This window comes from Temnothorax longispinosus, chromosome 12, assembly GCF_030848805.1.
Source record: "Temnothorax longispinosus isolate EJ_2023e chromosome 12, Tlon_JGU_v1, whole genome shotgun sequence".
Lineage (NCBI taxonomy): Eukaryota > Metazoa > Arthropoda > Insecta > Hymenoptera > Formicidae > Temnothorax > Temnothorax longispinosus.
Window position 1 is genome coordinate 2566169 of NC_092369.1, and position 26562 is coordinate 2592730.

Below are 26562 nucleotides of genomic sequence, written 5' to 3' on the forward strand. Positions count from 1 at the left end.
AGCCATTATCGTCCACAGCCCATGAGGGGTGGTTGGCCGGGACATTGTATGGCTCCGATATTATTCCCAGTCCGCACCCGCGTTCGGCCACAGGCTGCAGGAACAAGTCCTGAGCCGCGCGGGTGTGGTTTAGATTCAATTGTAAGATTCCTAGGGACATTTTTTAGTGTTGTCCCTGGAGTCCTCCAACTCCATCCGCTCGTTCGCCATAGGATCCCTTGCTGGTTCCGTAGCGTCTGGGGTGTTGTCCCGAGGTCCCGTCCACCCAACGGAGCCCGGGCCAGTTTGCCACTCTCTTCCTTCCGTAATCGCGGTATTCTCCGTCGGTTCGCTCGTGTCCATCGGTGTGGGCTTTTGCGTAACATTCGGCATGTTTTTTTCCTTAGATGTAGTCTCCTTCCTGTACCGGGGCAAAGTGACATTTACTTTCTCATTGCCCATTATTTTTAGAAGCGGGCGAGAGCCACTTGTTTCGGCTATAGAGGTAGCCGTCGCAGACGCAGGCTTTCCCTTTCCCTTGTCCGCATTGCTCCTCTTTCCTCCATTTTTCCCCTGCGGGGGGACCTTATTTGTCTTTTTTGGGAGAGCAGCTTTCCCTTTATTAGGGGCTGCTTCTCCTTTTCCTTTCTTACCGCCTTTGCAGGCTTTTCCTTGTCGACGAGAGGAACGTTTCTGAGGTCGGGGCCAGGCGACCCCGGGAAAAGAAACTACCGGACCGCCAGGAGAGTTTCCTGGCTAAGGCCGGGGGTTCCTGCCGTCGGCAACGAGGGCCGGCGGCGAGTAAGTGGCCCGTTGGTCGGCGGTCGGTTGGGGGGTCTGTGGCCTCCCCTCGGGAGTGGCGGGGGGCTGGGATCGAGTTCGCTCGGCCGGTCTCCTCGTTGCTCGTGGGGGGATGGCGGGGACCCTTCTGCCGGAATCGGCTGCGGGCGGTGCCTCAGGGGTCGTGGGCGGCTTCGGGATAATCCTAGGGGCGCCTTCGATACGGGAACAGCAAACCCGAGGATACCCGAGCTCGGGCAGGCTGGGCTCGTGAGGCTTGGAAGCCAACCAGCCTAAGGGAAGGAAACCCCCGAAACCAAACCAGCCTTTACGTATTTAGGCTCAAAAGAATAACACTTATGGAGTACGACCAGAAGGAAGTAAACTCCCCGGGTTCGGAGCTCGGGGGATGGCGGGCGGGGGAGTATGGTCCCAGCACCCTCTCGTCGACAACGAGCTTTTCCACCAATCCTGTGGTTTGCGGCGAGTCCCGCGTCGGCGCAAATCACACAGTGGACAGGAGACTCTCATGAGCTGGCCTGGTGCCTCTCTTTGCCGCACCTATAGCACATCCCAGTGCGGTCGACAGCGCTTGTGCAGGTCGCACGTGTGTGGCCGAGCGCCATGCACTTAAAACATTGCAGAGGTCTTCTCAGGACACCTGCGTTATTCTTTGACAGATGTACCGCCCCAGTCAAACTCCCCGCCTGGCAGTGTCCTCGAATCGGATCACGCGGGAGTATTAACGGCGATCGGCCGCGAGGCCTCACGCCACTCTGACACGCTTGGCTCTAGAACACCGTGACCGCCGGGGCACGAAGCCCTCGGGGCACGCGCTCCGCCTAACCGAGTAAGTAAGGAAACGATGAAAGTCCAACAACTTCTGTCCAATAGCTCTATCTTGGCTCTAGACAAACCAATATCTATTTTTCCCTTCTTTGTGAGCGCGGTTGTTGTGGCCAGCGGGCACTTTGCAACCGTCGTGCGTAACCCATTGGGCGCTGTTTTTAAAGGGCCCACTTTAATTGCCATTGGGGAGAAATTTCCCCGTGTGGCTAGAGCCACCGCAACATCGTACTCCGTGACAGACATGTCCAGTCCGCTTATCCTGAACTCTACTGTCAGTTCCGGTCTTGTGACACGGACACCCTCCTTGCCTGAGAACACCTCCGACATTTTTGCCGCCAGGACATTGGCCTTTGCCTTATTGTCCGGGCCGGATATTTCAAGGCTCATTACCTTAGTCGCCGTTAGACGGACGTTGGGCGCTTTCTCGATTCCCAGTTCAGGGAGCCTGATCCTCCTCCGTACCTCTGCCATGCACTCCGCGTATGTGTCAGGAGGACACGTCAAGATCACCGCCAAGGTGCGTGGAGCCCTAGGTTTCTTGACCCTCTTTTTGTTAGGGGACGTCGTTTTAGCTGGGGGGGTTTGCCCTTGGTCCCCTTGGCGGCAGCATTTTCCTTCTGTTGCGTTTTGCCAGCCTCTGCAGAGCTTGGCTTAGCGGCTGGTTTAGCTTCTCCTCCTTTTCCACCCCTCTTTACAACGGTTGTCCAAAGCATTTGGTCTTCTGCTGTTTTGGGGGGTGAAGAGACAACCGTGGCAGCGCAGGTTGTTGCTGATTTGCCAACCTTTCCACTGTCCCTTACTTTATCGATTGATGCCTTGGCTGGTTGGTTTTTGGCATCGGCAGCCAGCGTTCTAATTGTAGTCGCGGTTTTTCCCTCCGTTTCTTTTCCCTTCTTCTGCTCCTTCTTCGGAAGAGCGGCAGATCCTCCAACCCTCCCTGTCAGGTGTTTTTTGGCGGCGGCGGAATAACCTGTAATTTTATTTCGCCTATTAAGGTGGTCCTAAAGCCGTGATTCTAGCCGGTTTTTTTCGGTTTTTTTCTTAGCACTAATCTTTTAATTGGTTTTATAGAAATGCAAAATTCTTGTCTAGAATTAAAGTACGCATCAAAATCTAGGTCATGGTGGTCGAATTTATATCAAAAACGAAAAAAAATTAATATTTTTTGTTATACGTGACGACCACCACATATAAATTCGACCACCATGACCTAGATTTTGATGCGTACTTTAATTCTAGACAAGAATTTTGCATTTCTATAAAGCCAATTAAAAGATTAGTGCTAAGAAAAAAACCGAAAAAAACCGGCTAGGATCACAGCTTTAGGATCACCTTAATTCCGTAATTTTTTGAGAGAGGGATTTATATAGCCTCTCTTCCAGATTTATATAGTCCTTCCTCCTTGCTGACCGTTTTTCTAACATTGGCAACAGTGTTGTCAACGCCCATGCGGTCGGTATCCATATCTTCGTCGATCGTGCTTCAACCGCCGGTGGTGTCGCCTTGTCGATCACCTTTGAGACCCTTATGATTGGGGGTCTCCGTGCCTCCGGCACGCCATCCCTCCTAATCTCTTGCAGGACTTCATCCCTCCTACCTTCGTCCTCCTCTTCAGCCATATCAAAATCCGACTCCTCGCTCTCAGAGGAGTCCGTGATCTTGGCTGTTTTCCGCCTTTGTTTTCTTCCTCTTTTGGGGAGTGGGGAAGGCGCTGTCTCTTCTGTTCGCGCTTGCTGTTGTTGCGAATCCATTTGCTCCTGCAGCATTCTAGTTTGTTGCTGCAATTGCGTGATTTGCAGCTGCAACTGCACGTTCTCTTGCCTTAATTCCTGCAAGTCTCTTAACTCCCTCTGCTGTTCCGTGATTCTCTTCCTCAAGTCTTCTACCTCTATGTCTCTGTTGACCCCTACGGGATTGTCCCGATTGCGCACATTACAAATCGGACACGACAATATTTCCCGATCGGACACGGTGTCGATTGCACACGGTGCCGATCGGACACGGTGCCGATTGCACACCGTGCCGATTGCACACGATGTCAATTGCACACAGGGTTTACTTACACAATGGGGGGGGTGCAGGGGGGGGCGAAGCCCCCCCCGCCCACGCATGTACTTAATACATTGCCTACCGGGCACGCCGAAGGCGTGTCCATGGGGGGGGGGGGGGGGGGGGGGCGAAGCCCCCCCCGCTCCACGCATCAACCCAACTCACACCACCAGGTGCACAGGGGGGTGCAGGGGGGGGGGCGGAGCCCCCCCCGCCTACACCCCTAGGGCACCGTGTCCGATCGGCACCGTGTGCAATCGACACCGTGTCCGATCGGCACCGTGTGCAATCGGCACCGTGTGCAATCGGCACCGTGTGCAATCGACACCGTGTCCGATCGACACCGTGTGCAATCGACACCGTGTCCGATCGGCACCGTGTGCAATCGACACCGTGTCCGATCGGCACCGTGTGCAATCGACACCGTGTCCGATCGGCACCGTGTGCAATCGACACCGTGTCCGATCGGCACCGTGTGCAATCGACACCGTGTCCGATCGGCACCGTGTGTAATCGACACCGTGTCCGATCGGCACCGTGTGCAATCGACACCGTGTCCGATCGGCACCGTGTGCAATCGACACCGTGTCCGATCGGGAAATATTGCTGTGTCCGATTTGTAATGTGCGCAATCAGGACTCACTCACCCCTACCAGGGGATCAGAGAGCCGTGTCGCTAAATGGTTTGTGGCCGCTGCTATTGTAGCCGCTGCACCATTCAGTACGCCCTTCATGCTTCCGTTTACATTGGAGCACTTACCTATCACCTTGTCGATGCACTGTAGCTTTTCTATTATTACGTTAAGCATCTCTACGGTGGGAATCGTACACAGTTCCTTCAACGCATCCCGTTCCCTTTCTTTCCTCTTTCTAGTTAGAACCGCGGGAACCCCGGATTCTGGACGTCCTCAATGTCCTGTTCCGCCTATTTTTTCTGCTTTTCTAGCGAGCGGTTAAGCCATATTCGACGCGCTCCCGTCGTAACTTGTCTGCCCACTCTTCCCGAACCTGTGCCACCTAGGGCCTTGATCTCATCAAAGGTTGGTATCGGTTCCTCCGACGAGACATATTCTACGCTATCATTCTCGTCCGCGTTGGATTCCTCCTGTGTCTGGGTCTTTTCGGCCCAGAATTTTCCGTCAGGGAATTTATCAGTCCAGCTGTCCCTAATTCCCGCTCTGGACCTAGTTCGGTCCTTTGATTTCTTTCGTTAAGAGGAAGAGGTACGTTCCTTTTCCTCATTTTTCTCGGTACTCCGGCTCCTGTCCACTGGCTTCGCCCCCGCTCCGATAGTCCACGGACTAGGAGGGATTTGCTCAGTCATGTCGACATCAGCGTCCTCTGTTGCAGCAGGTGTGTTGTGTGCTGCTTCCGGGCGTATTTCGCCCTGAATGTTGAGGGCGCTGTTTCCCACCACTGTCTCTCCCACACTCTCCATTTCTGTCCCGGCCTGTGTCCGGCCCCCAGTTGTTGCCACTTTTACTCCCTAAGCTCGTCGTGGGGTTTGGGTTTAAAGTTTTGCTTATTTTTGTTTCAATCCCATTCCCCGCTGCGGCTCCACCACCCAGGGCGTGCCCTCGCCGACCGACCGGAAAGCTATCCGACCAACCGGCGCCTCCGAGTTCCCTCAAGGGAGGTGGCTATGGCTCGGGCCCCCGGAATTTTCAACAGGGGCACTGGCTTCCAGCCCCTTACACACCCACAGGCGGGGCCCATCAAGGAGCCGACGCACCGTGGGCTTTCAGGGGTCCCCGGGCTCCGACACCCGGGGCACCGCAGCGGGTGCTGCCAAGCGGGGGGCCCCACGGACGGATGGGGCCAAGGGTGTCGCAACCCACCCATGACCTTGCCCGCCGTGGCGACCAGCCTGAAGTCACGAGTCGCCGGCCGAGGTGGCCTCCGCACCGACGACCCCGCCTGCTCATTGGTCGGCTTATGGTAGGGGGAGCCCCCACCATACACCTCCCGCGCCCGACAAACGGGAGAAGGAGCCGGCCGAGCGGACTCGATCCCGGCCCGCCACCGCCCGCGAAAGGGCAGGGCACAGGGACCCCCCCCAGTTGTAGCGATCACCGACCGATGAGCTAACTAAACTCGTCGCTGGCCCTTGCGTCCGGCGGCTAGACCCGCCGGCCCCGACCTCGGAATACGTCCGAGCGGCCCGACGGGTCTCCCACCCAGGTCGCCCCGGCCCCGACCTCGAAGTACTTTCGAGCGGCCCGAGACGACCCTCCGCGCCGGCGGCACCGTGGGTCCACGACCCTGGTGTGCAAGCCGCCGATGTGGGCCTCTCCTCCGATTGCCCCGGCACCACGTACCGGGGCACCCTGAAAGAGGGTTGACCACCTCGTTTCCCACCGGAGCACCGGCATCAGGGAAGCATTGAGGTGGCCCTTCCCGTCCCCTCGGCGAGACGGCATCTCTGCCCGCCTCGGGAACGGAGTACAACCCTCCCTAAGCCACAGATCCCCCAAAGGCATATCCCCCTTGCCCTGCCGGAGCACCGGCGTGCAATGGACAAGAGGGAGCCTTCCCTCCGTGACGGATCCGAATTCCCCGACCCGCCGGAGCACCGGCGTGCAATGGTCGAGTGATTCGGGTTCACCCTACGGTTTTTTATCGAGGTGTCCTTTCTCTAGGCCGGCGGGAGAAGTAGAAACTCCTTCCTATCGGTCCCGGCCGACCGAGCGTTTGAAGTCGGGGTCGCCTTCTCCTACCGGCGATTGGGATTGGTCCGAAGACCAGCCCCTAGGGAGTCGCCGGGCCTCCGATCTTCCCGCCACTCTAGTCCGTAGACTGGCGGCAGGAAGGGTGGACTCTTAAACCCCGCACCTCACCGATGAGCCACCATGGCGGCCTCTGCGAAGCAGAGGCCACCGGACATAGCCCATCGGATCTGAACGGGGAGCCCTCTCACCACGCCAAGGTGGTCCACCACGAGAGGGTGCGTCCGTTTCCTACTTTGTCCGATTGTAACCGCCGTGTGTCCGTTTTCTACTGTGTCCGATTGTCACTGTGTCCGATTGATTCAACCTGCTGTGTCTGATTTATTCTGCGCGCAACTGAGATCTCCCCCTTATATTAGCACCCATCTGAAAACTTACGAGTTAGTCTTACCATTATGCGCTGCCTAGCGACGTCGTTGCAAACTAGCATGAAAAGATGCGCTACCATGCATTTTTCTTAATTATAAATATTTTGTAACATTTCCAAAATACTTAAGAAAGGATTATAAAACCAATAATTATGTATGTATATAATAAATTAAAAATATCTTTTAAGTATTTTGGAACAAAATTATAAAACAATAAATATGTAGATTTAAAAATTAATATTTCAAAAATATATTTCAAATATTTAAGAAAATATTGTCTGGGTGATAAAAAAGAACATTTTTATAAATATTTTTAAAACATTTTTAAAATATTCTTAAAAATGTTACAACAAAAGGTTTTTTTAAACCATTTTAAAATATTTCTGAAATCATTTTAAAATGTTTGTTGCAATATTTTTATAGAAATGTTAAGAAATATTTTTTTCACAACACCTCCACGAAAAGTTCGCTTTCCATGCCTGTAGAGAGGGACGAAAGTGACCAATTTCACGCCAGGACGGCATTAGCGGGATGAAAGTAACCACTTTTCTCCCTAGGGCGGAAAGTGATCACTTTAGTCACGCGCTTTAAAAATTTTTAAGTGTTTAAAGCGCGTCAACTAACCTATATAGGTTAGTGACGCGTTTTAAAAGTATTTAACTGTTTGAAGCGCGTCACTAACCTACATAGGTTAGTTGAGGCGCTTTAAAAGTACATACTCTCTATTCTCTACTTTAAATAACTTTTCTTTCAATATATCAACAATTCACTGCTTTAAATAATTTTCCTTCGTCCATACATATACTATTTCCACATAAATATCAATTATTTATGTCTATTAGTACTCAAACTAACTGCTATATTTTTTAACCTTTTTTTGTTTATAACTTTTTAATGAACAATGACCGCCGGCTAAAACCTTCTGAAGGTCACTCAGAAAGGTGACCTTGACAACATATGTCAAGGTCAAGGTCATCGGTAAGGTTCGACCTTGTATGCATATTTACCCGCTTTTCTTTCTCTATTAATTAATACTAGTTAATTGTTAGCAGATGTTAGAATCTTTTCATTTCTAATTCTTTGTTTAATTAAATTTTTCAATTACTGTTTTGGTTATATTTATCATTTTTGCAATATATTTTACTTGACGTCTTTTATCTTTTTTTAAAAAAGTTTTTTGTAAGAGTTTATTTGTGTGTTATTTATATATTCCTCACACATAAAATATTATTCTTTATTATCCTTATTGTTGTGAGAAGGCTTTGTACGAGCGATGTGCTCCCGCCCTTCTAGAGGGCAGCTTCCGGTTGGCGGCGCGGCTCGAAGCGCCTCGCGTGCGTGCGGGCATCATGGATGCTCATAAGAGCCACGATCACTGTTGTGTTCAGACGTCGATTACGGTTTACGATACAAAGTGTGATATACATTACATATAGAATAAATAGAGTACTTAAAGTGTTTAAAAAAATAAAAGAGATCATTTCCTGCCCATCTCGCCACATCCCAAAGCGTTCTGAGCGATAGTTACAACAATTATCATATTGCTTACAATAAAAATATATAATTGACATTTTATGATAAATAGAAATGTAGATAAATCAGGAATATATCTGAACAGGATATTATTTCATAAATGATGCTAATAAGGTTTATCTGTAATTATTTTCAGGGAAGCGTAGCTTATGCGCGTGCTCTTTGCAAGATCAATCTTCTCTCACAGGAAGAGATGCAACTTATAAATGTGGCTTTTAAACAGGTATTATTTTTTTAAATTTATACTGCCAAAAATTTGATTTTATCGTATTACAGATTAACACAACATTTTTTTTTGTTATCATGTAACAAAGAATAATTATTATATTAAATAGCTATGTATTATAATCAAAATAAAGAATTTGAAACTTTAATTAGATACAAGACGAATGGGACAATAGCAAATTTATTATAAATCACGAAGATGAGGATATACACAGTGCCAACGAACGAAGACTTTCGGTATGTTGATAATAACATAATCTACTAAGTTTACATTTTAATTTTTTACTGATACAAAGTTAATTAATTAATTGCATTATATTTAAAAAATTCGGTAAATATTTACCATTATGAACACCCCTTCTCCTTCACATATATTACAGAGGACACCCTCCTGAGTAACCTTTAGAAGGTTTTAGCCTTCGCTCGTTCTTTATTAAAAAATTATTAATAAAAAAGTTGGAAAAATATAGCAGTTATTTTAAATATTATAAAAGGCATAAACGACTGATATGTATGTAGAAATAGTGATGTATGAATAAAGGAAAGTCATTTAAACCAGTGAATCGTTAATATATTGAAAAGTCTTTTTGTTAAAGCAGAGAATAGTTAGCATAAAAAAAAGATAAAAATGAAGATAAGAGGTGACACCTCCAATGATCTTGATCTTGACATATGTTGTCAAGGACATGATCCTCAGTAACTTTTCCTTATAACTTAATCGTTGGTCATTGTTTATTTAAAAATTATGAACAAAAAAAGATTGAGAAATATACAAGTTTGTGTCAGTGTTAAAAGAAGTAATTTGCTGATATATGTATAAACAGTACACATATAAGCAAGGGTGGGTGGGAGTAGAGTTGGTTCGCGTGAAAAGTTCAAAACTCCAACCGTACAATGATAGACCTTGTTTTGCCTTATAAGCAGGGGTGAGGTGGGGGTGGGGTGGATCTCGCTTTGCATGGTAAATACAATGCTGTCCAGAAAACCATCCAATCTGTCCAGAGAATCATCTCGCGAAGTGAGATCCACCCCACCCCGCCCCACCCCTGCTTATAGAGCAAAACGAGGTCTATCATTGTACAGTTCGGGTTTTCAACTTTCCACGCAAATCGAGGTCCATATCAACCCACCTCTGCCTACAAGAGAGGGGTTGCCGCTCCTCCCCCGCCTACATGTGTACTGTCTATACACACATATTAGCAAATTACTTCACTTAGTATTGACACAAACTGTTATATTTTTCAATTATATTTGTTCATAACTTTTTAATAGATAACGGCTAAAACTTTCTGAAGGTCACTCAGGAGAGTGCTCCCTACAATATATGTGAAGAAGAAAGTCATTGAAGGAGGGTTTGTAAGGGTAAATATTTACCGTTCCACTGAGAAATGGGAAGCAAGGAAACCTGAATCCCTTATTTACAGCGATAAACAATACGTGACGCTAAAAAGACGTGTATGGTCACATATTATAGCAAAAACATTTATTCTCAAACTAATATTCCGTGTGTTATGACGTTTAAAAGTGATAGAGTTTATAAACGTTTATCTACACAATGCTATGTGTACCTAAATTAAAGGATATTGTAACGAGCGCGGTGCTATAATAGATGGTAAATTGTTCTCGAAACCTGTTGTATATAGGGATTGTGTTTTTGAATTTTGGATAAAGTTCCGAAAACGGCGTACCTCCGATTTTGATGAAACTTTGTGAAAAGCTTTGTTTTGGGTTAAAATGAAAGCCCTTAAAAGGAATTTTGGCGACTTTTATGATAAAGTCATTTTTTAAGATAGAAGGGGCTACCGCTCCTCCCCCGCAACCAGGGGGGTGGGCATAAACCTCGTAGTCTAATTGTAAGATCCCGACCTACATCGACCTTCACCCATCTGTTTTCCTAATAAAAGGTATTTTTTATCAAACCTAATGAATAAACAAACAAATCGCAGATGGGTTGCCCAATTAAATCAGCTCAAGGCTACCCTTAATTAAAAATAATTTAATTAATTTTTTTTTATTTCTACACTCATTTGTATTCTCAAAACATTCAATACCAATCGAAAGTACAAAGAATAAGTAGAAAGGAAAAGTTAGGTTGCCTATCTTCTACTGCTCCCTATTACCGGGTTGCCAGGTATAAACAGGTGAGTTGGTATTACTAATTTACACTCATCTGTTTTCTTTAATTGAACTATACAAAAAATAAAGATAATTTTATTGCGAACACAGTGGTATTAGGTTGCCTAAGCAAAATCGATCAAGACTTGCGGTTGCTGCGCTTTAAAATAGTACAGGAAAATTAGGATTTTTCTGCTGAATAATTCGCATGTAGCTAAATTTTTGCATGGACCTTTATTTTGTCGTTAAAAACAATATGTGAAAAGTCCCCATTGATGTAACCCCTGCTAAAAATTTTACAGAGGGTCAAAGGTAAAAAAACCAGTTTTTCGCGAATATTTCTTTATTCATTAGTCCTACGGCAAAAATAGTTATTACAAAATTTGTAGCTTATAAAATTCTCTACAAAAAATGTTCTATAAGTTTTTTTGTACAAGCAATACTTTTCACGTAATGAATTTTGCAAGATATGCGCTGCGCGGTAAATTTACGGAGCGCGCTGACAGACGTCAAATAAATTGAAGCGTCAGCGTCGCACGCGCGCACTAAAAATGTCATATCTTTTGAACGAATCATTGTACAGAAATGATCAAAGAATCGTTGAAAAGCAGAAACTTTCAGCTTTTTAATGTGATTTGGTTCGTTATTCTATGATAATTTTTGAAAATTCTACAATGGTTTAAACAAATTGTTACATGCATTACTTGTATATTATTGTTATATTATTGTTATTTCTAGCGCAATTTTTCGCAAAGTTATGACGATTTTAATTTTAACGTTTTATCAAAAATTTTAAAAATTACTGAAAATGTCAATTGCTTGATTTTAAAGCAAAAAATTTTTGTAATTTTTTTCCTCTGGTAGGGTCAAAGTATGAAGTATATACTGTAATATCCTGCTGGCATTTTTTTTTTAACAATTTGGAACCTACTTGTGGCTGATTTTATGAAAAAAGGCAAAAAATGCATGTAACAATTTGTTTAAACCATTGTAGAATTTTCAAAAATTATCATAGAATAACGAACCAAATTGCATTAAAAAGCTGAAAGTTTCTGCTTTTCAACGATTCTTTGATCATTTCTGTACGATGATTCGTTCAAAAGATATGACATTTTTAGTGCGCGCGTGCGACGCCGACGCTTCAATTTATTTGACGTCTGTCAGCGCGCTTCGCTAAATTTCCCGCTCAGCGCATATCTTGCAAAATTTATTACGTGAAAAGTATTGCTTGTACAAAAAAACTTATACAACATTTTTTGTAGAGAATTTTATAAGCTACAAATTTTGTAATAACTATTTTTGCCGTAGGACTAATGAATAAAGAAATATTCGCGAAAAACTGTTTTTCTTTACCTTTGACCCTCTGTAAAATTTTTAGCAGGGGTCACATCAATGGGGACTTTTCACATATTGTTTTTAACGACGAAATAAAGGTCCATGCAAGAATTTAGCTACATGCGAATTATTCCGCAGAAAAATCCTAATTTTCCTGTACTATTTTAAAGCGCGGCAACCGCAAGTCTTGATCGATTTTGCTTAGGCAACCTAATACCACTGTGTTCGTAATAAAATTATCTTTATTTTTTGTATAGTTCAATTAAAGAAAACAGATGAGTGTAAATTAGTAATACCAACTCACCTGTTTATACCTGGCAACCCGGTAATAGGGAGCAGTAAAAGATAGGCAACCTAACTTTTCCTTTCTACTTATTCTTTGTACTTTCGATTGGTATTGAATGTTTTGAGAATACAAATGAGTGTAGAAATAAAAAAAATTAATTAAATTATTTTTAATTAAGGGTAGCCTTGAGCTGATTTAATTAGGCAACCCATCTGCGATTTGTTTGTTTATTTATTAGGTTTGATAAAAAATACCTTTTATTAGGAAAACAGATGGGTGAAGGTCGATGTAGTTCGGGATCTTGTACTATCGGTTCGGATGAAAAGTGTATGCGTGGGAAGATCTTCCTATATTTTTTGTTATTTTATCTTAAAAAATGGCTTTATCATAGGAGTCGCCAAAATTCCTTTTAAGGGCTTTCATTTTAATTTAAAACAAAGCTTTTCACAAAATTTCATCAAAATTGGAGGTGCACCGTTTTCGAAACTCCACCCTGAATTTTTGGTAACAGACTTTGATACAAAAGTTACCCACAAACGAAAAAGATTTCTGGCCGGATACTTACATCAGAAAGTTGCTGCTTACCTCGTCAATGCTAATAAACCTGCATCGGTTTGGTGAGCTAAACAAGCAGAATTGTTAATAAAATTTGGTGATAAAATAACGGCAACTATACCATATGAACACGTTTTACGCAAAGCGAAGTAGCTGGAAGTAGACATACGCCTTGGCTTAGAAAGTACGAATCTAGTTATTAACTTACGTGTTGCCAAATATGAAGAGCGGGTTGGTTCAATACATCCAATAGGAATGGATCCTTTTTATTGCATGTACTAGTTAACAATTAGAAATGTACAAATTAGGACACTCTTTAGATAGCTACGTGACAGTTGATGCACACGTAGTATAGCCAAAAAATTAATTGTATGTTGCGACATAACATCTGCGCATATATTTTTATACCAATGTATTCTTGCATTTGAGGATAGTAATACCAAGTTCTTGCATTCTTGCATTTGAGGATAGTAGTACCATAGTTTTTCAAATGGTATCCTCGGAGCAAGACGCTTCGTTAATTATGTGTATGTGTACTTCGGATCATTAATAAACATTTGATTTAATACGATTATAGTTTATGCGAAAAAAATGGGGCCATTTGCCTATGGACACTTGTTCTCACTCTTTATTAGCATACGCAGAACACAGTAAAATTAAAAATATAATCTCAGACCCTGAAATTACAATATCACAATCAGATTCTACCGTTAAATCTGTATTCATCGAAGAAAAGATACAAAGTTCAACGTACATCATGTGTAACAAAACATCACTCATGTCAGTACAACGACGAAAAATGATGTACAAATTACAGTAAATGATAGTACAAAACAACTTTTATTAAACAAAATAGGAAAAAAATATATCTGATTAATAATGAGATTAAGATAACTGAAACATCTATATCATTTACTGTTTCTCCATCGCTTCTTCAAAAAAGTACGAAATTGAGCAGTAACATTCTTCCATCCGAATTAGAATTTAACGCATGTTATGTTAAAACCTCCACTCCATTAAAAAAGGAATCATAAAAGGAAAGAAACACATTTGTTATATCTTATGAAAGTAAAAATGAATTAAAGAATATAGAAAACTGGCGGAGAGAAAGTAAAACCAATGTAAATAAACAAAAAAGGAAAAATGACACAAATAATGAAAAATACCGAAAAAATTTTATTATTTAGATGCCTGCGCCGATTGAGACTTTTTGCCAAACAGTAGAGTAAAGATGCCTAATATGAGACAGGTGGCCAATATGAGACCCCAAGCTATTAAACGCGACATCTTTTTTCTATATATGTTACTGCCTCATGTTGGTAACTGATGATCGTCAAATGTTATGTTAGTTGCAGCTGCATAGCGCACGTGAGCGGTTGCGTATACAAAGAGTTTGTTTACGCCACTCGTCGAAATTTTCCAATGTATTATCTTAAAGGTTTGTAAACAATACAATTTAATAGCAATGTTTTGACATTTATGTTTAACATGTTATTAACATTAAGTATAACCATTGTGCCTTAGTGTTTGGTCATAACCGTAGATATTTTACACGCATAGCTTCAATGTTTTATGATTCGTGTAGTTCCTAAACCTTTTTTTACGAGGGAAAATCCATACGGATACCTCCGCTCCCGGGGTGGGGCGGGTGGTTATGTCGGGCTTTCACCGACTAAAACCCCTCGGTCGTCCCTCTCAACGCGTTTTACCTTGCGGTGAAAAGGCAACGGGTATCGCGTCGCATTTCGTCCGCCATCCCCCCCCCCGCGCCATCGACCGTCCATGCCCCCCGACCTCCGGGCTCTAAGCTGGTTGCGCCGGAGCTAACCCCCAGCCGAGCCCAACGGCTGGAGGGCCGGTCGGCTATCTAACTTGGGGACGACCTCCCCATCCGCCACCCCTCCCTCCGGGGTTGCTTTAACGTACGGGTGCACGGCAGTTCCCGACCGCACACCCGCCCCCGGGCGAGAGAGGGGAAGAGTGACCGTCACCGGAGTGACGGGTTCCTCCCCCCCTCGCGTCCTCACGTGAAGGGCAGGTAGAACCCCCCCCCTCCGCCTCCGAGCCCCGGCCCCACCCCCATGCGGACCGGGAGAAGCGCTTGTGGCGAGGACCCCTTGGGGACCCCGCCCGAGTTCCCCCCGACCCGCCGCCCTTTACTGTCAACTGGGAAGACGGGGCGGCCGGGAGTCCAGGGGCTCCCAGGCCATCCCGTATCCCCCTCCCGCTCCCAACCCGGGGGCGGAAGAAGCGGTCCTATTCCTCAGAGCCCGCCTCTGCCTCCCCCTTTCCGTCGCCGGGCGGAAACACCCAGCCCCCCCACCCAGCCGATGCCCAGCGGGCAACCCCGAGTCCGCGCACAGCGAACATCTCGGGGCCGCCGCAGTGCAACGGCCGGCTCGGTGGCCGCTAACGCCGCAGCGGTAACAAAGACCGCTGCGGTCCACCGAGGAGGTGCACCGGGCCTAGACATGTCCTACCTCCAGGCACCGGAAATACCTCAAGGGCCGGGTCTGGGGCAACTCTAACTTGGTTCTGCTCCAGCCCACCCGGATTCCCCTTTTTAAAGCCTCGGACGCAGCACCCACCGGACACTGCGCCCAAGGCATTCCTATTCCTTTTGGGGGACGGAGAATCTCTCCGATCCTCACGTCCCCCACAGCGCATCCGCCAGCTGCGGCTATAGCGGTCGCCACTTCTTCTTAGGTGACAGAGTCATCCAGACCCGTCGCGCGCAGCTCCGCGCATTTGACGGGCCTGGCGACCCGCACCCCCGACCCCGCCAGCGCAGCAGCTCTGCGCCAGGAGGTCCGCTTTATCCCCCGAGCTGTCACCAGAGACCTCCACTATGATGCCCCCGGTGACAGCCCTCCGGCAGCCGACGCCGCTGATTCCTAGTTTCGCGAGGGGGACCCTCTCCCTCGCGGTCCTGAGGACCTTAGCGTACGAGACCGTCCCGCCCTCAGGGACGGTGATTGACACCGCCGCCGTCTTGGGCGGAGCCGGCTCCGCAGCCTTAGCCCTCTTCTTCTTTTTAACGGCGCGTCCCGCCCCCCCCCGCCTCCGCCCCCACCAGGCTCTCGCCCAGCAGGAAAAGGAGCAGGGGCTGCGGCGCCCCCTCCCTCCTTACCCCCAGTTGCATCCACCCACACTACTGGGGAAGGCAGCACCCTGGGCGTTCTCCCCTCTTGGGACACACCCCTTCCGCCAGTTTCCCTGGCCGGAGGGGCGCTCCTTCTTTGCCTGGTGAGAGAGCGTATCTCCTTCACCAGGACGTCCACCTTATAGTCGAGGGCATCGACGCGGGAGCTAATTCCCGCGTCGAGCCCCCGATCCCCGAACTCGCCCCTACCAGGGGCGTCTTGCCCCCTGTCCTTCTTGCGCACTGTCGCCTGAGTGGCGACGTCGCATGCCACCGTTGAGGGCACTGCAACCTGAATGGCCGCATCCCTCGTTCCCACTTGAGAGGGCTCCTCCTCGGTCTCCATAGGAGAGTCGCTCTCACCCGGCAACTCCCCCATGGAGGCCGTCAACACCCTGCCCCTTAAGCGCGAATGCACCCTGATTTGGATCAAGGCATTTCGCGTTTCTGCTCTAACCGGCGGGAGAGGTTCGCCGATCGGCCATAGCCAGCATCCTCTCCAGTTTCTCCATCTTCTGCTTCTGGAGGCGTAACTTCTATGAACGCAGCTTCTCCGATTCTTGTAGCGCTCGTAACTGTGTCATCAAAACCGTGATACAATTCGCCAGCTCCCTGACTGCAAGAGCAGTTACTTCTACCGCTATCTGCTCATGATATGACCATGTCACCTCAGTGAAAGATCCTTCACCCAGCAACCCATCTATCTCGGGGAGCATTCTGGAGGCCTTTATCTTACCAAAAAACTCACCCCAGTCCATCAAGTCTTGTTGTCTCCATATCTCCTCATCAGGATCCCTCCTGTCCCTGAGGTTAGTTAGAGGCGGCGTCACTGATCCCCCGTGCTCTCCCTTACTCCCCAATGTGGCCACAATCGCCATTTCGCCCTGCGAGCTCGCGCCAGACTCGCAGGGTAGCCCATCGCCGGTAACGACAAGGGTGGGGCTGGGACAACACCCTCTCCCGCCGGCCCCTGGGTGTCCGGTCACCCTGGGGCGGTACAATCTTCCTTTTTTTTGGACCCATCATTAATGACAAAAAATAGGTTATATTTCGGAGTTTTCCATCTCTTCTAGGCTTTCCAAGCCTATCGAGCCCAGCCTGCTCGGGTATCCCCGGGTTTGTCAAACCCGTATCGAGGACGCCCCACCGGTAGCCCCGAAGGACCCCGGAGGCCGCACTCGACCCCTGAGGCACCGCCTATCGGCCAACGCCGGCAGGAGAGCCCCCGCCATTTCCCCCGCGCACAACGAGGGAACCGGCCGAGCAAGCTCGATCCCGGCCCCCGCTGCCCGCGAGAGGTGGGGCACAAAGTACTCCCACATCCAGTGCCACCGACGGGCTTCTAAAACGAGCCGCCGGCCTTTACGTCCGGCGGTAGGACACCACCGGCCCTAACCCGGAAACGTCCGGGCGGCCCGGTGGGTCCTCTCCACGGGGCTGCCTGGCCCCGACCTCGGATCATTTCCGAGCGGCCCGGACAGCCCCCGGTGGGCCCGCAGTCCCAGGACCTGCCGGATCACCGGCGTGCAATAGTCCTGAGACTGTCCCCCATCCTGCCGGAGCACCAGCGTGCAATGGATGGAGGAAGGCTCACCCCGCTGGTTGGCCGGTGGGAGAATCACAATCTCCCTCACGGTCCCGGCCGACCGGGCGTTTGCAGTCAGGATCGCCTTCCCCTACCGGCTGTTGGAGACTGGTTCGCCAAAGCCAGACTCCTAAGCAGGGCAGCCGGTCCCCCGGTTTTCTGTCAGGGTTTTCCTTCCCTTAGAACGGCCGGGTAACGGAATTAGCCGGCTCGTCCCTCACGGTCCCGTCCGACCGGGCGGACTTTTTATAGAGGCCGCCTACCTCGCGAGTCCCGAAGAACTCCCCGGTCCACGACAGACCTTGCGGGCTGCCGTGGATTACGGTACTGGTGTGCTCGGGCACTTCGGGTTCGCAAAACCCGTACCAAATGGCTCGGAATGGACCCCAATTTTTGATGAATGCCGTAGTTCAAACAGTGTGTAACAAAGAAATAGGATATTTAAAATTCTCTAAACCGTTTGGTGTTCTTAAACACACGCTCGAACGTTATGTCAAGAGTTAACAAGATTTGTCTTCATTTACTCAACTTCATACAGGAAAGAAACCAGCGCGATTTATTTTACTTTTGGCTATACAAAACTAAAAATATTTTTTGTTTGTGAAAATACGCTACTCAGCCTAAAATAACTAATTGAAATATTATCGCAATGTTTTTGCGGAAATACTATATTTTTTATGCAATATTATCTTTTGTCATTTTCAAAATAATATTTATATTTCTTTTTAACAAAATTATTATATCACAACATTGCGTTACCTAACTTAACCCAAGTGATATGCATTAAAAAATATATATATATGTATATATATGAAATCTTTAAATTGCGCTAATTACAAACAGAATACATATATTCATATATTACTTTGAATAATAATTGCTATGCAACTACTTTTAAAAAGTAAAATCTAAGTGTATCTTTGTATTCCCATCCAAGGGTCTGTTAAGGATGTTTCTATTTAACCGCGTCAGGTTAACTAACGACGTCACGTTTAGGTGCGCAATTATACAGAGTACTATTTGCTTTACATTGACCAGATAGTACAGCCACTTTATTTATAAAGCTTACAATATTTTGTATGAAAAAGTGAAACGAATTTTGTATGTATGTACTCTCTAATTGAATCTCTCTCTCTGTCTCTAACTCGACTGTACTCGGTGCCCTCTCTTGGTGGACACATTACTTTATATTAATACATTGTATCTCTTTCTACTTTAACACTTTTCCTTATTAATTTAAAGTTAATACAGTATCCTTGGAACATCAAACAAAAAAATAAAAAAAAACTTTTTTTTTATGAAAGTCCCATTCAATTGCAGAAAATTTTCAGACGTATTCTGCGTAGAGACTTCGTCATGATGTCCGCAACTTGTTCCTCAGTTGAAGTTTGTTGAATGCCTAGCCTTCTTTCGATTATCTTCTCTCGAATGAAAATGAAAAAGTGCTTGATCGCAATATGTTTTGTTCTACGGTGGAATCCCGGATTTTGAGCTAATCTTACTGCCGCAGAGTTATCCACTTGAAGAACCGGACCTTGCTTTAATTTCACGATGCCTTCGAATAATTTGGTCAGCCAAATAACTTCTTTAGCCGCTTCATTTGCAGCTACGATCTCCACTTCTGTTGTCGAAGTAGCTACCATCGCCTGCCTGTGACTCAACCACAAAACAGCTCTGTATGTGACAACTACTCCCGAAGTCGATCGACCAGTTTTTGTATATCCTCCGAAATCTGCATCACTGAAACATTCTAGAATGCCTTTATTTGTGTTGTGACAATAAACTATCCCCAAATCGATAGTCTTGGCAATGTATCGAAATATTCTCTTGACTCGAACAATATCTTCTTCAGATGGGTTCTCGAGTGATCTTGACAAGAATCCCACACTGTAAGCAAAATTTGTGTGCCAAGCATCAGGTACATCAGTGTACCGATTGCTTGTCTGTATGGAAACTTGTGCTCCTTGATATCATCTTTTCCTGTTCTGGAAATTTCAGGACTCTTCAGCATCGGCGTTGAGATTGGCTTGCAATTTACGAAATTAAAGCGCTCAAGAATTCTTTTTGCATAAGCTTTGTGACTTATTTTAATGTTACTTTCCTTTTGTTTAATCTCAAGTCCTAAAAAGTACTCTGCTTCTTTTAAGATTATTTTGAAAATTCCGATTTCAGATCTCTAAGAAAAACTTCTAAACCTTATGGATCAGTTGCTCCAACAACCAACCCATCATCCACGTATACAACTAGTATAAGTTTCTTGCCGTCTCTCTCTCTCTCTGTCTCTGTCTCTGTCTCTGTCTCTGTCTCTGTCTCTGTCTCTGTCTCTGTCTCTGTCTCTGTCTCTGTCTCTGTCTCTGTCTCTGTCTCTGTCTCTGTCTCTGTCTCTGTCTCTGTCTCTGTCTCTGTCTCTGTCTCTGTCTCTGTCTCTGTCTCTGTCTCTGTCTCTGTCTCTGTCTCTGTCTCTGTCTCTGTCTCTGTCTCTGTCTCTGTCTCTGTCTCTGTCTCTGTCTCTGTCTCTGTCTCTGTCTCTGTCTCTGTCTCTGTCTCTGTCTCTGTCTCTGTCTCTGTCTCTGTCTCTGTCTCTGTCTCTGTCTCTGTCTCTGTCTCTCTCTCTCTCTCTCTCTCTCTCTCTCTCTCTCTCTCTCTCTTTCTCTCTCTCGGAGTAAGTATTGGTTGTGTCACGCTATGTTCTTGCTCTTGAATTCGTTGAACTGCATTTCTGCCGTAAGATGCCTTCGGGCTGTTTTGTTCTAGGCTTGAGCGAGTTTTTTGTTGCTCGTGAGGATTGATATGAAGTCTTTCTTCCCGGGTAACCTAATAGCCTGATATTTCCGTGGAAAAATCACACTATTTCTAACCTCAAACTGGCTGAACTCAAATCTGGCGAGGATCGGCTTTGTTGCGCATGCTCCTGGTTTCCGCTTCTCTGGTCTTTTCTTTGCGTCTCGTTGTCTACGTGCCTGGACACCTGCATGTAACTTGACGACACCGGTGGGGATCTGAAGAAACTAGGTTGGCAACGCCTATGCAGCGCATATGTAGCGGGTGTTCTTAAACCACGGAGTGTGAGCGATATCCGTGATATCGGGCGTTAATGCAAATATGATTGACACTGATTATGCTGAGTATAAGAGATGAGAGACATTAAGAAAGAACTGGAAGAATTGAGAAGTATGATACGGGGAGGAGTATGTGGATCGACAGGGGGAGTGCAGAGGAGCTATAGTGAAGTAACTAAAGAAAAGAAGAAAGAAAATATTATTATTGTTAAGCCTAAGGTGCAACAGGAGAGTGAGATCACTAAGAAGATGATAAAAGAGAAGGTAGACATCAAGAATATGGATATGGGAATAACAAAGTTAAAGAAAGGAAGTAAGGGAGCAGTGATTTTGGGGTGTGAGACTGAAGAGGAAAGAGATAAGTTAAAAGCCACAATGCAAGATAGGCTGGGCAAGAATTTCAACGTTACGGAGTCGAGGCGATCAAAGCTTAAGATTAAAATTGTTGGTATCGGAGAGGAAGAAATGAATTTAAATGATAATGACTTAATTGTTGCAATTAAAAAGCAGAACAAAATGGAAGTAAAAAAGGAAGGAATTCATATGCAGATAGTGAAGAGAGTAACTAAAGAGAAGAAGATTGATGGAAGTCAAGCCGGAAGAAGAAGGTACTGTAATAATTGAAGCAGATGAGGAAACCCATGAAATAATACTGGGCAAGGGAAAGCTGAATATAGGATGGAGAAAATGTCCGGTATTGTCAATGTTAAAAGATGCTTCAAATGCTGGGGATACTATCATATTGCAAGAAACTGTACCAGAGATAAAGCATGTTACAGGTGTGCAGGAAACCACAGAGCGACTGAGTGTACGTCGACAAAGAAAAAGTGTATAAATTGTGCACTTAAAATTCAAACCTACAATCTGAAAATAAGTGACGAGCATGACGCAACTGATCCGGAGTGTCCGACATTTAAGAGGATGATACAAGAGGAGAAGAGGAGAGCCGGTTGGGAAGATACTAAGTAGCAGTTACAGAAGAAAGAGGAAATGTTATTATACACAAATGCGCAAAGTCTGATTGCGCATGGAGATGAGATACAACACCAAATTATGAAGAAAATGCACCCTGCGTTTGTAGCATTGTCAGAAACTAGATTAACTGCGGAAATTGAAGACAGTGAAGTGAGTGTGCGGGGCTACAGTATAGTTAGATGCGATAAATAGAAACACAGGAGGTGTTGTACTGTATGTAAGAGAGGATATTAAGTATGAGGTAGTTTTGATAAAAAAAGATAATTGCGAATTGTTGGTGTGCGGCGATAGGAGTAAATGACAAGTCATTTAAAGGTGTGATAATGGTGGTGTATCACTCACCGAGTGCATCAGATGGTGAGTTTGTGAGATTCCTAGAGGATGTCGTGGATGAACTAATAATTAGGGGAGATTGTATGGTAATAGGAGATTTTAATATAGATTTTATGATAGATTTGTTCTATACAAAAAAGCTACAAACGATGATGCAGAGCTTAGGTATGAAACAGTATGTTGATAAGCCGACAAGGATTGTGAGGAGTAGTCAAACAATGATAGATTTGCTTTTCTAGAATAATAGAGTAGGAGTACAAGTAGTTCATAAGCCTAAAATAACAGATCATGCGTGGTTAAGAGTCGAATTTAATATGAGTATAGACGAGAATAAATATAAACTATTCAGTAGTAGGGATTATAGTAAATTTGATATAGATGAGTTTGTTAGTCTGATAGGAAAGAAAATGGAGCAAGACCAAGATATAGATGCCGATGTCAATGTAAAGGCGAAGAAAATTGTTGACAATATAGTAGATGCGCTGGACATTATAACACCTAAGAAAAATTTTCGAATTCCGAAAATATGGGAAGAAAAAAAATCTCGGACGAGATAAGGTAAGCAGCGGCTAGGAGAGATGAAGCATATGGTAAGGCGTTGTATGACGATACGGATCAAAATTGGTTGCAGTTTAAAATTGAAAGAAATGTAGTAATTAAATTAATTAGAGAAAAGAAAAAAGAATATTATGAAAGTAGGATAGATGGTAATAAGGAAAACCCTACGGCTATGTGGAAAACGTTGAAGGAAATAGTTAGAGGAAAACCAATGGGCACTAAAAAAGTTGAGGAGGTAGATTTTGAAATTTTAGACAATATTGAAGGACAATATAGCAGATAAGTTTAACATGTATTATATACAAAGTATTGATAGTGTAATAAGGTCCATAAAAGATACAGATGAAAGAGTCACATATAATATAGAAAGTAAAGAAATTATGGAAAAATTCGAGATGATTAGCATAGAGGAGTTAGAGAAAGTGGTCATGGAACTACCAAGGAAAAAAGGCACAGAAGAGGAAATAAGTAGTGATATATTAAAATCGTCGTTTCTGGTAACAAAAAAAAGATTCGTTGATGTTATAAATAGTTCCTTAGTAAAAGGATGTTTTCCGAGCTGGAAAACATCCACGATTGTACCGATCCCAAAAGTAGAGAAAGCTAAAAAGGCGAGTGAATATAGACCTGTCAATATGCTCCCTATATATGAGAAGGTGTTAGAATTAGTAGTTAAGAAACAAATTGAAGCGTATTTGGAAAATAATGGGATTATAACAGAGCATCAGTCGGGGTTTAGAAAGAAATATTCCTGTGAAACGGCGATTCAAACAATTATAGATGAATGGAAACTGATAATTAGTGAAGGAGATATGGTGGGTGTAATTTTTATGGATCTCAAGCGAGCATTTGAAACAGTAGATAGGAAAAGGTTAATAAAAAAATTGTATCAATATGGAATTAGAGGAGCGGTGCTGGAATGGTTGAAATCATATCTAAAAAATAGAACACAGCAAGTTCGATTTAACGATCAATGGTCAAAGTTATTAGACACAGAATACGGAGTGCCGCAGGGATCAGTGTTGGGACCTTTGTTGTTTATTATATATATAAATGATATAATTAAAATTCGACCAAAAGAATGTAGTATAAAAATATATGCGGATGATACAATAATATATGTAATTGGTAAAAGCAGTGAGGAGATAGAAAGAAAATTAAATACAGCCTTTTCCAAAATGGAGCAGTGGATGAATATAAATAGGTTAAAAATGAATGCGGGGAAAACGAAATACATGATAATTAGAAGTGGAAGAAAAGAAGTGAGGGATAGTATTAGGGTAAATTGTCTAGATGGAACGGATATAGAGCGTGTGGAAATAATGAAGTATAATTATTGATGACAAACTACGATTTGAAAACCACTGTGACTATATGCTTAAGTAGGAAAAAAAACGAGTTTTCTAAATAGAATAGGTAATAGTATATCGCCATATATAAGATGCATTATATATAAGACAATCATAGCGCCTCACTTTGAGTTTTGCGCGACACTGCTAGTCAATATGGGAGAAACACAGCTAGGGAAGTTGCAAATAGCACAGAACCGAGCAATGCGAGTGATACTACAATGTGATAGGCGTACCAAAGTGGAACATATGCTCCAAACGTTACAATTTATGTCGGTAAAGCAAAGGCTATATTATAACACCTTTATATTTATCTATAAGATTTTGAACGGCATGTTACCTGAACAGTTAAGAAATAGGCTGCAAGTAGTACAGAGTGTGAGTGAAAGACAAACACGCCAGGCGGAGGACATTGCGATACAATTCCGTAAAACTACGAGCGCACAAAAAAGTGTGTTTTATGAGGGAGTCAAGATGTACAATACATTGCCAACCGAAGTAAGATGATGCGAACAAATTAAGAAGTTTAAACGAATGTTAAAGGAACATATCGGAAATATGTAATTGATTGGTACTACAAATAGCTGAGGAAGCTAATAAAAATCAATCATTCATTCATTATTCTCTCTCTCTCTCCCTCTCCCTCTCCCTCTCTCTTTCCCTCTCCCTCTCCCTCTCCCTCTTCCTCTCCCTCTCCCTCTCTCTCTCTCTCTCTCTCTCTCTCTCAAATGTACACGCATAGTTTCACTGATTTTGAATCTCAATTTTGTAAGAAAACTTCTAAAACGTTTGTTCCAACATCTTGGCGCTTGCTTTAGTCCGTACAAACTTTTCTTGAGTTCGCAGACTCTGCCCGAACCGTCGTCATATCCTTCTGGCTGTTTCATATAGATGATTTCTTCGAGTTCTCCATACAAGAACGCTGTTGACACGTCAAATTGTGTAAGATGCATCTTTTCGTTTGCAGCAATACTTAAAACTGAACGTATCGTTCCTAACTTTGCCACCGGACTAAATGTTTAATTATAGTCAATACCTTGACGTTGGTTAAATCCCTTGACAACTAATCTTGTCTTGTATCTATCAACTAGCTTGATACACCCGTGCTTCGCTACGGTATGCGAAGGATTCTATAATTCATCCCCGAATTTAGATTTGCCCCTTTAGGGGTTGATTAGGGCAAAATCTTGAATTATGTTTTTAAGCATTTGTATGGGTAACCTTTGTAAGCAAAAATCAAGTCGATATCTCATCGGACCCAAGAGATATTGAGAAAGTCGTGAAAACACATTTTATCTCTTTTCACCCCCTTAGGGGTCGAATTTCTAAAAATCTCTTCTTAAGTGAGTTCTTACGTCATGGAAGGAATATACTCCTCGAATTTCATGTTTCTAGGTTTAAGGGTTTGAGCTGGGCGTTGATGAGTTAGTCAGAACGTTGAATTATATATATATATATATATATATATATATATATAATTCAACGGATATTAGTTGGGCCGCCCCTCGCGGGGCTAAGCCCACCGGTAGGACGTTCCACATTACGCCAGTTAAACACCGCGAGCGGTGAACCGACGGTGTGCGACACAGATTCAACTACGAGCTTTTTAACCGCATCAACTTTAATATACGCTATTGGAGCTGAAATTACCGCGGCTGCTGGCACCAGACTTGCTCTCCAATGGATCCTCGTTAAAGAATTTAAAGTGTATATATATATATATATATATATACTTATTATATATGGGGCATTTTTTCTAAAATCGGCCACCCCTCTGCGCATTTTATTTTTGAAGATAAAATGCTTTGTAAGGTCTCAAAATTTTCGTCTGAAACTTAATTTTTGGATGCCGTATGGCGATTTTCATTTACATTCAAGGGTGGGACAAGATTGCGCGAAAATTATCGTAATATTCCCGATTTGGCTTTGCTTGCCAGAGCCCTTCAAGAAATTTGGCAGCAAATCCCTCAAATAACGATACAGCGTTGTATCAATATGCGAAACCGATAAGCGTAAATCCAACCGGGCAACCTCCTCGTGGTACTCTTTGGGTAACGCTAATGCCGGTATTTTTTCAAATTTCGAAAACACAAAACATTAATTTCTTATTAAAAAAAGTCTTTCTAGCCTATGCTGACACTTACTCATCTTCAATGTATTGTCAGCGTAATTGAAAACAGTTTTTTAACGTCCGCCAAACGTTATTTTTAATGAAGAACCATGAAGAAAATCTCATAGCAATTCGGCAAATTCTTTTTAAATGTAGGATATTTAAAAGTACAAAAAAACGTAAAGAATAAATTTTTGTTGTCGTTCTGCACAATTGTTTTTTGGATCTAAATAAGAAAGTAAAAAATTGCAAATTTTTACGATATTTTTACTCACTTGTAATGTATCCAAAAATCTTTATGAAAAAATTGGCGATTATACCACTTGATAGAGCAATGTTTTAGCTTTAAGAATCCATTTTGCGAATTGCGGTACGATGATTTTTAACGGAGTTATGAGCAATCAAAGTCAAAATGCTCATTTCTTATTCAATCCGCGATAACTCAGTAACAAAAAATCGTAGAAACATTTTCAAAAAAAGATTTTGTAGGGAAAACTTCGAGCTTTCACATTGAACAGTTAAAAAATTTCGCAGGATTTTTTTGGGCACGTGACAAGCCCACAAAGTGAGAAGAAAATTTTCCATTTTGTCCAGCTCGTGGTTTTCTATATGTAAAAATTGCCAAACTCACAGAAACTAAAAGAAAATAGT

General features: G+C 44.2%; 1 protein-coding gene across 4 annotated transcripts in view; it reads left to right on the forward strand.

The window, feature by feature from the left end:
* Argl (Argininosuccinate lyase) overlaps positions 1–26562 on the forward strand; it is a 336643-nt gene that overhangs the window by 77620 nt on the left and 232461 nt on the right. For all 4 annotated transcript variants that reach the window (XM_071794501.1, XM_071794503.1, XM_071794504.1 and 1 more), the window contains exons 3-4: positions 8421–8507; positions 8663–8746. In XM_071794501.1, the coding sequence (XP_071650602.1) occupies positions 8421–8507; positions 8663–8746 (171 nt within the window). The remainder of the gene's footprint in view (positions 1–8420; positions 8508–8662; positions 8747–26562) is intronic.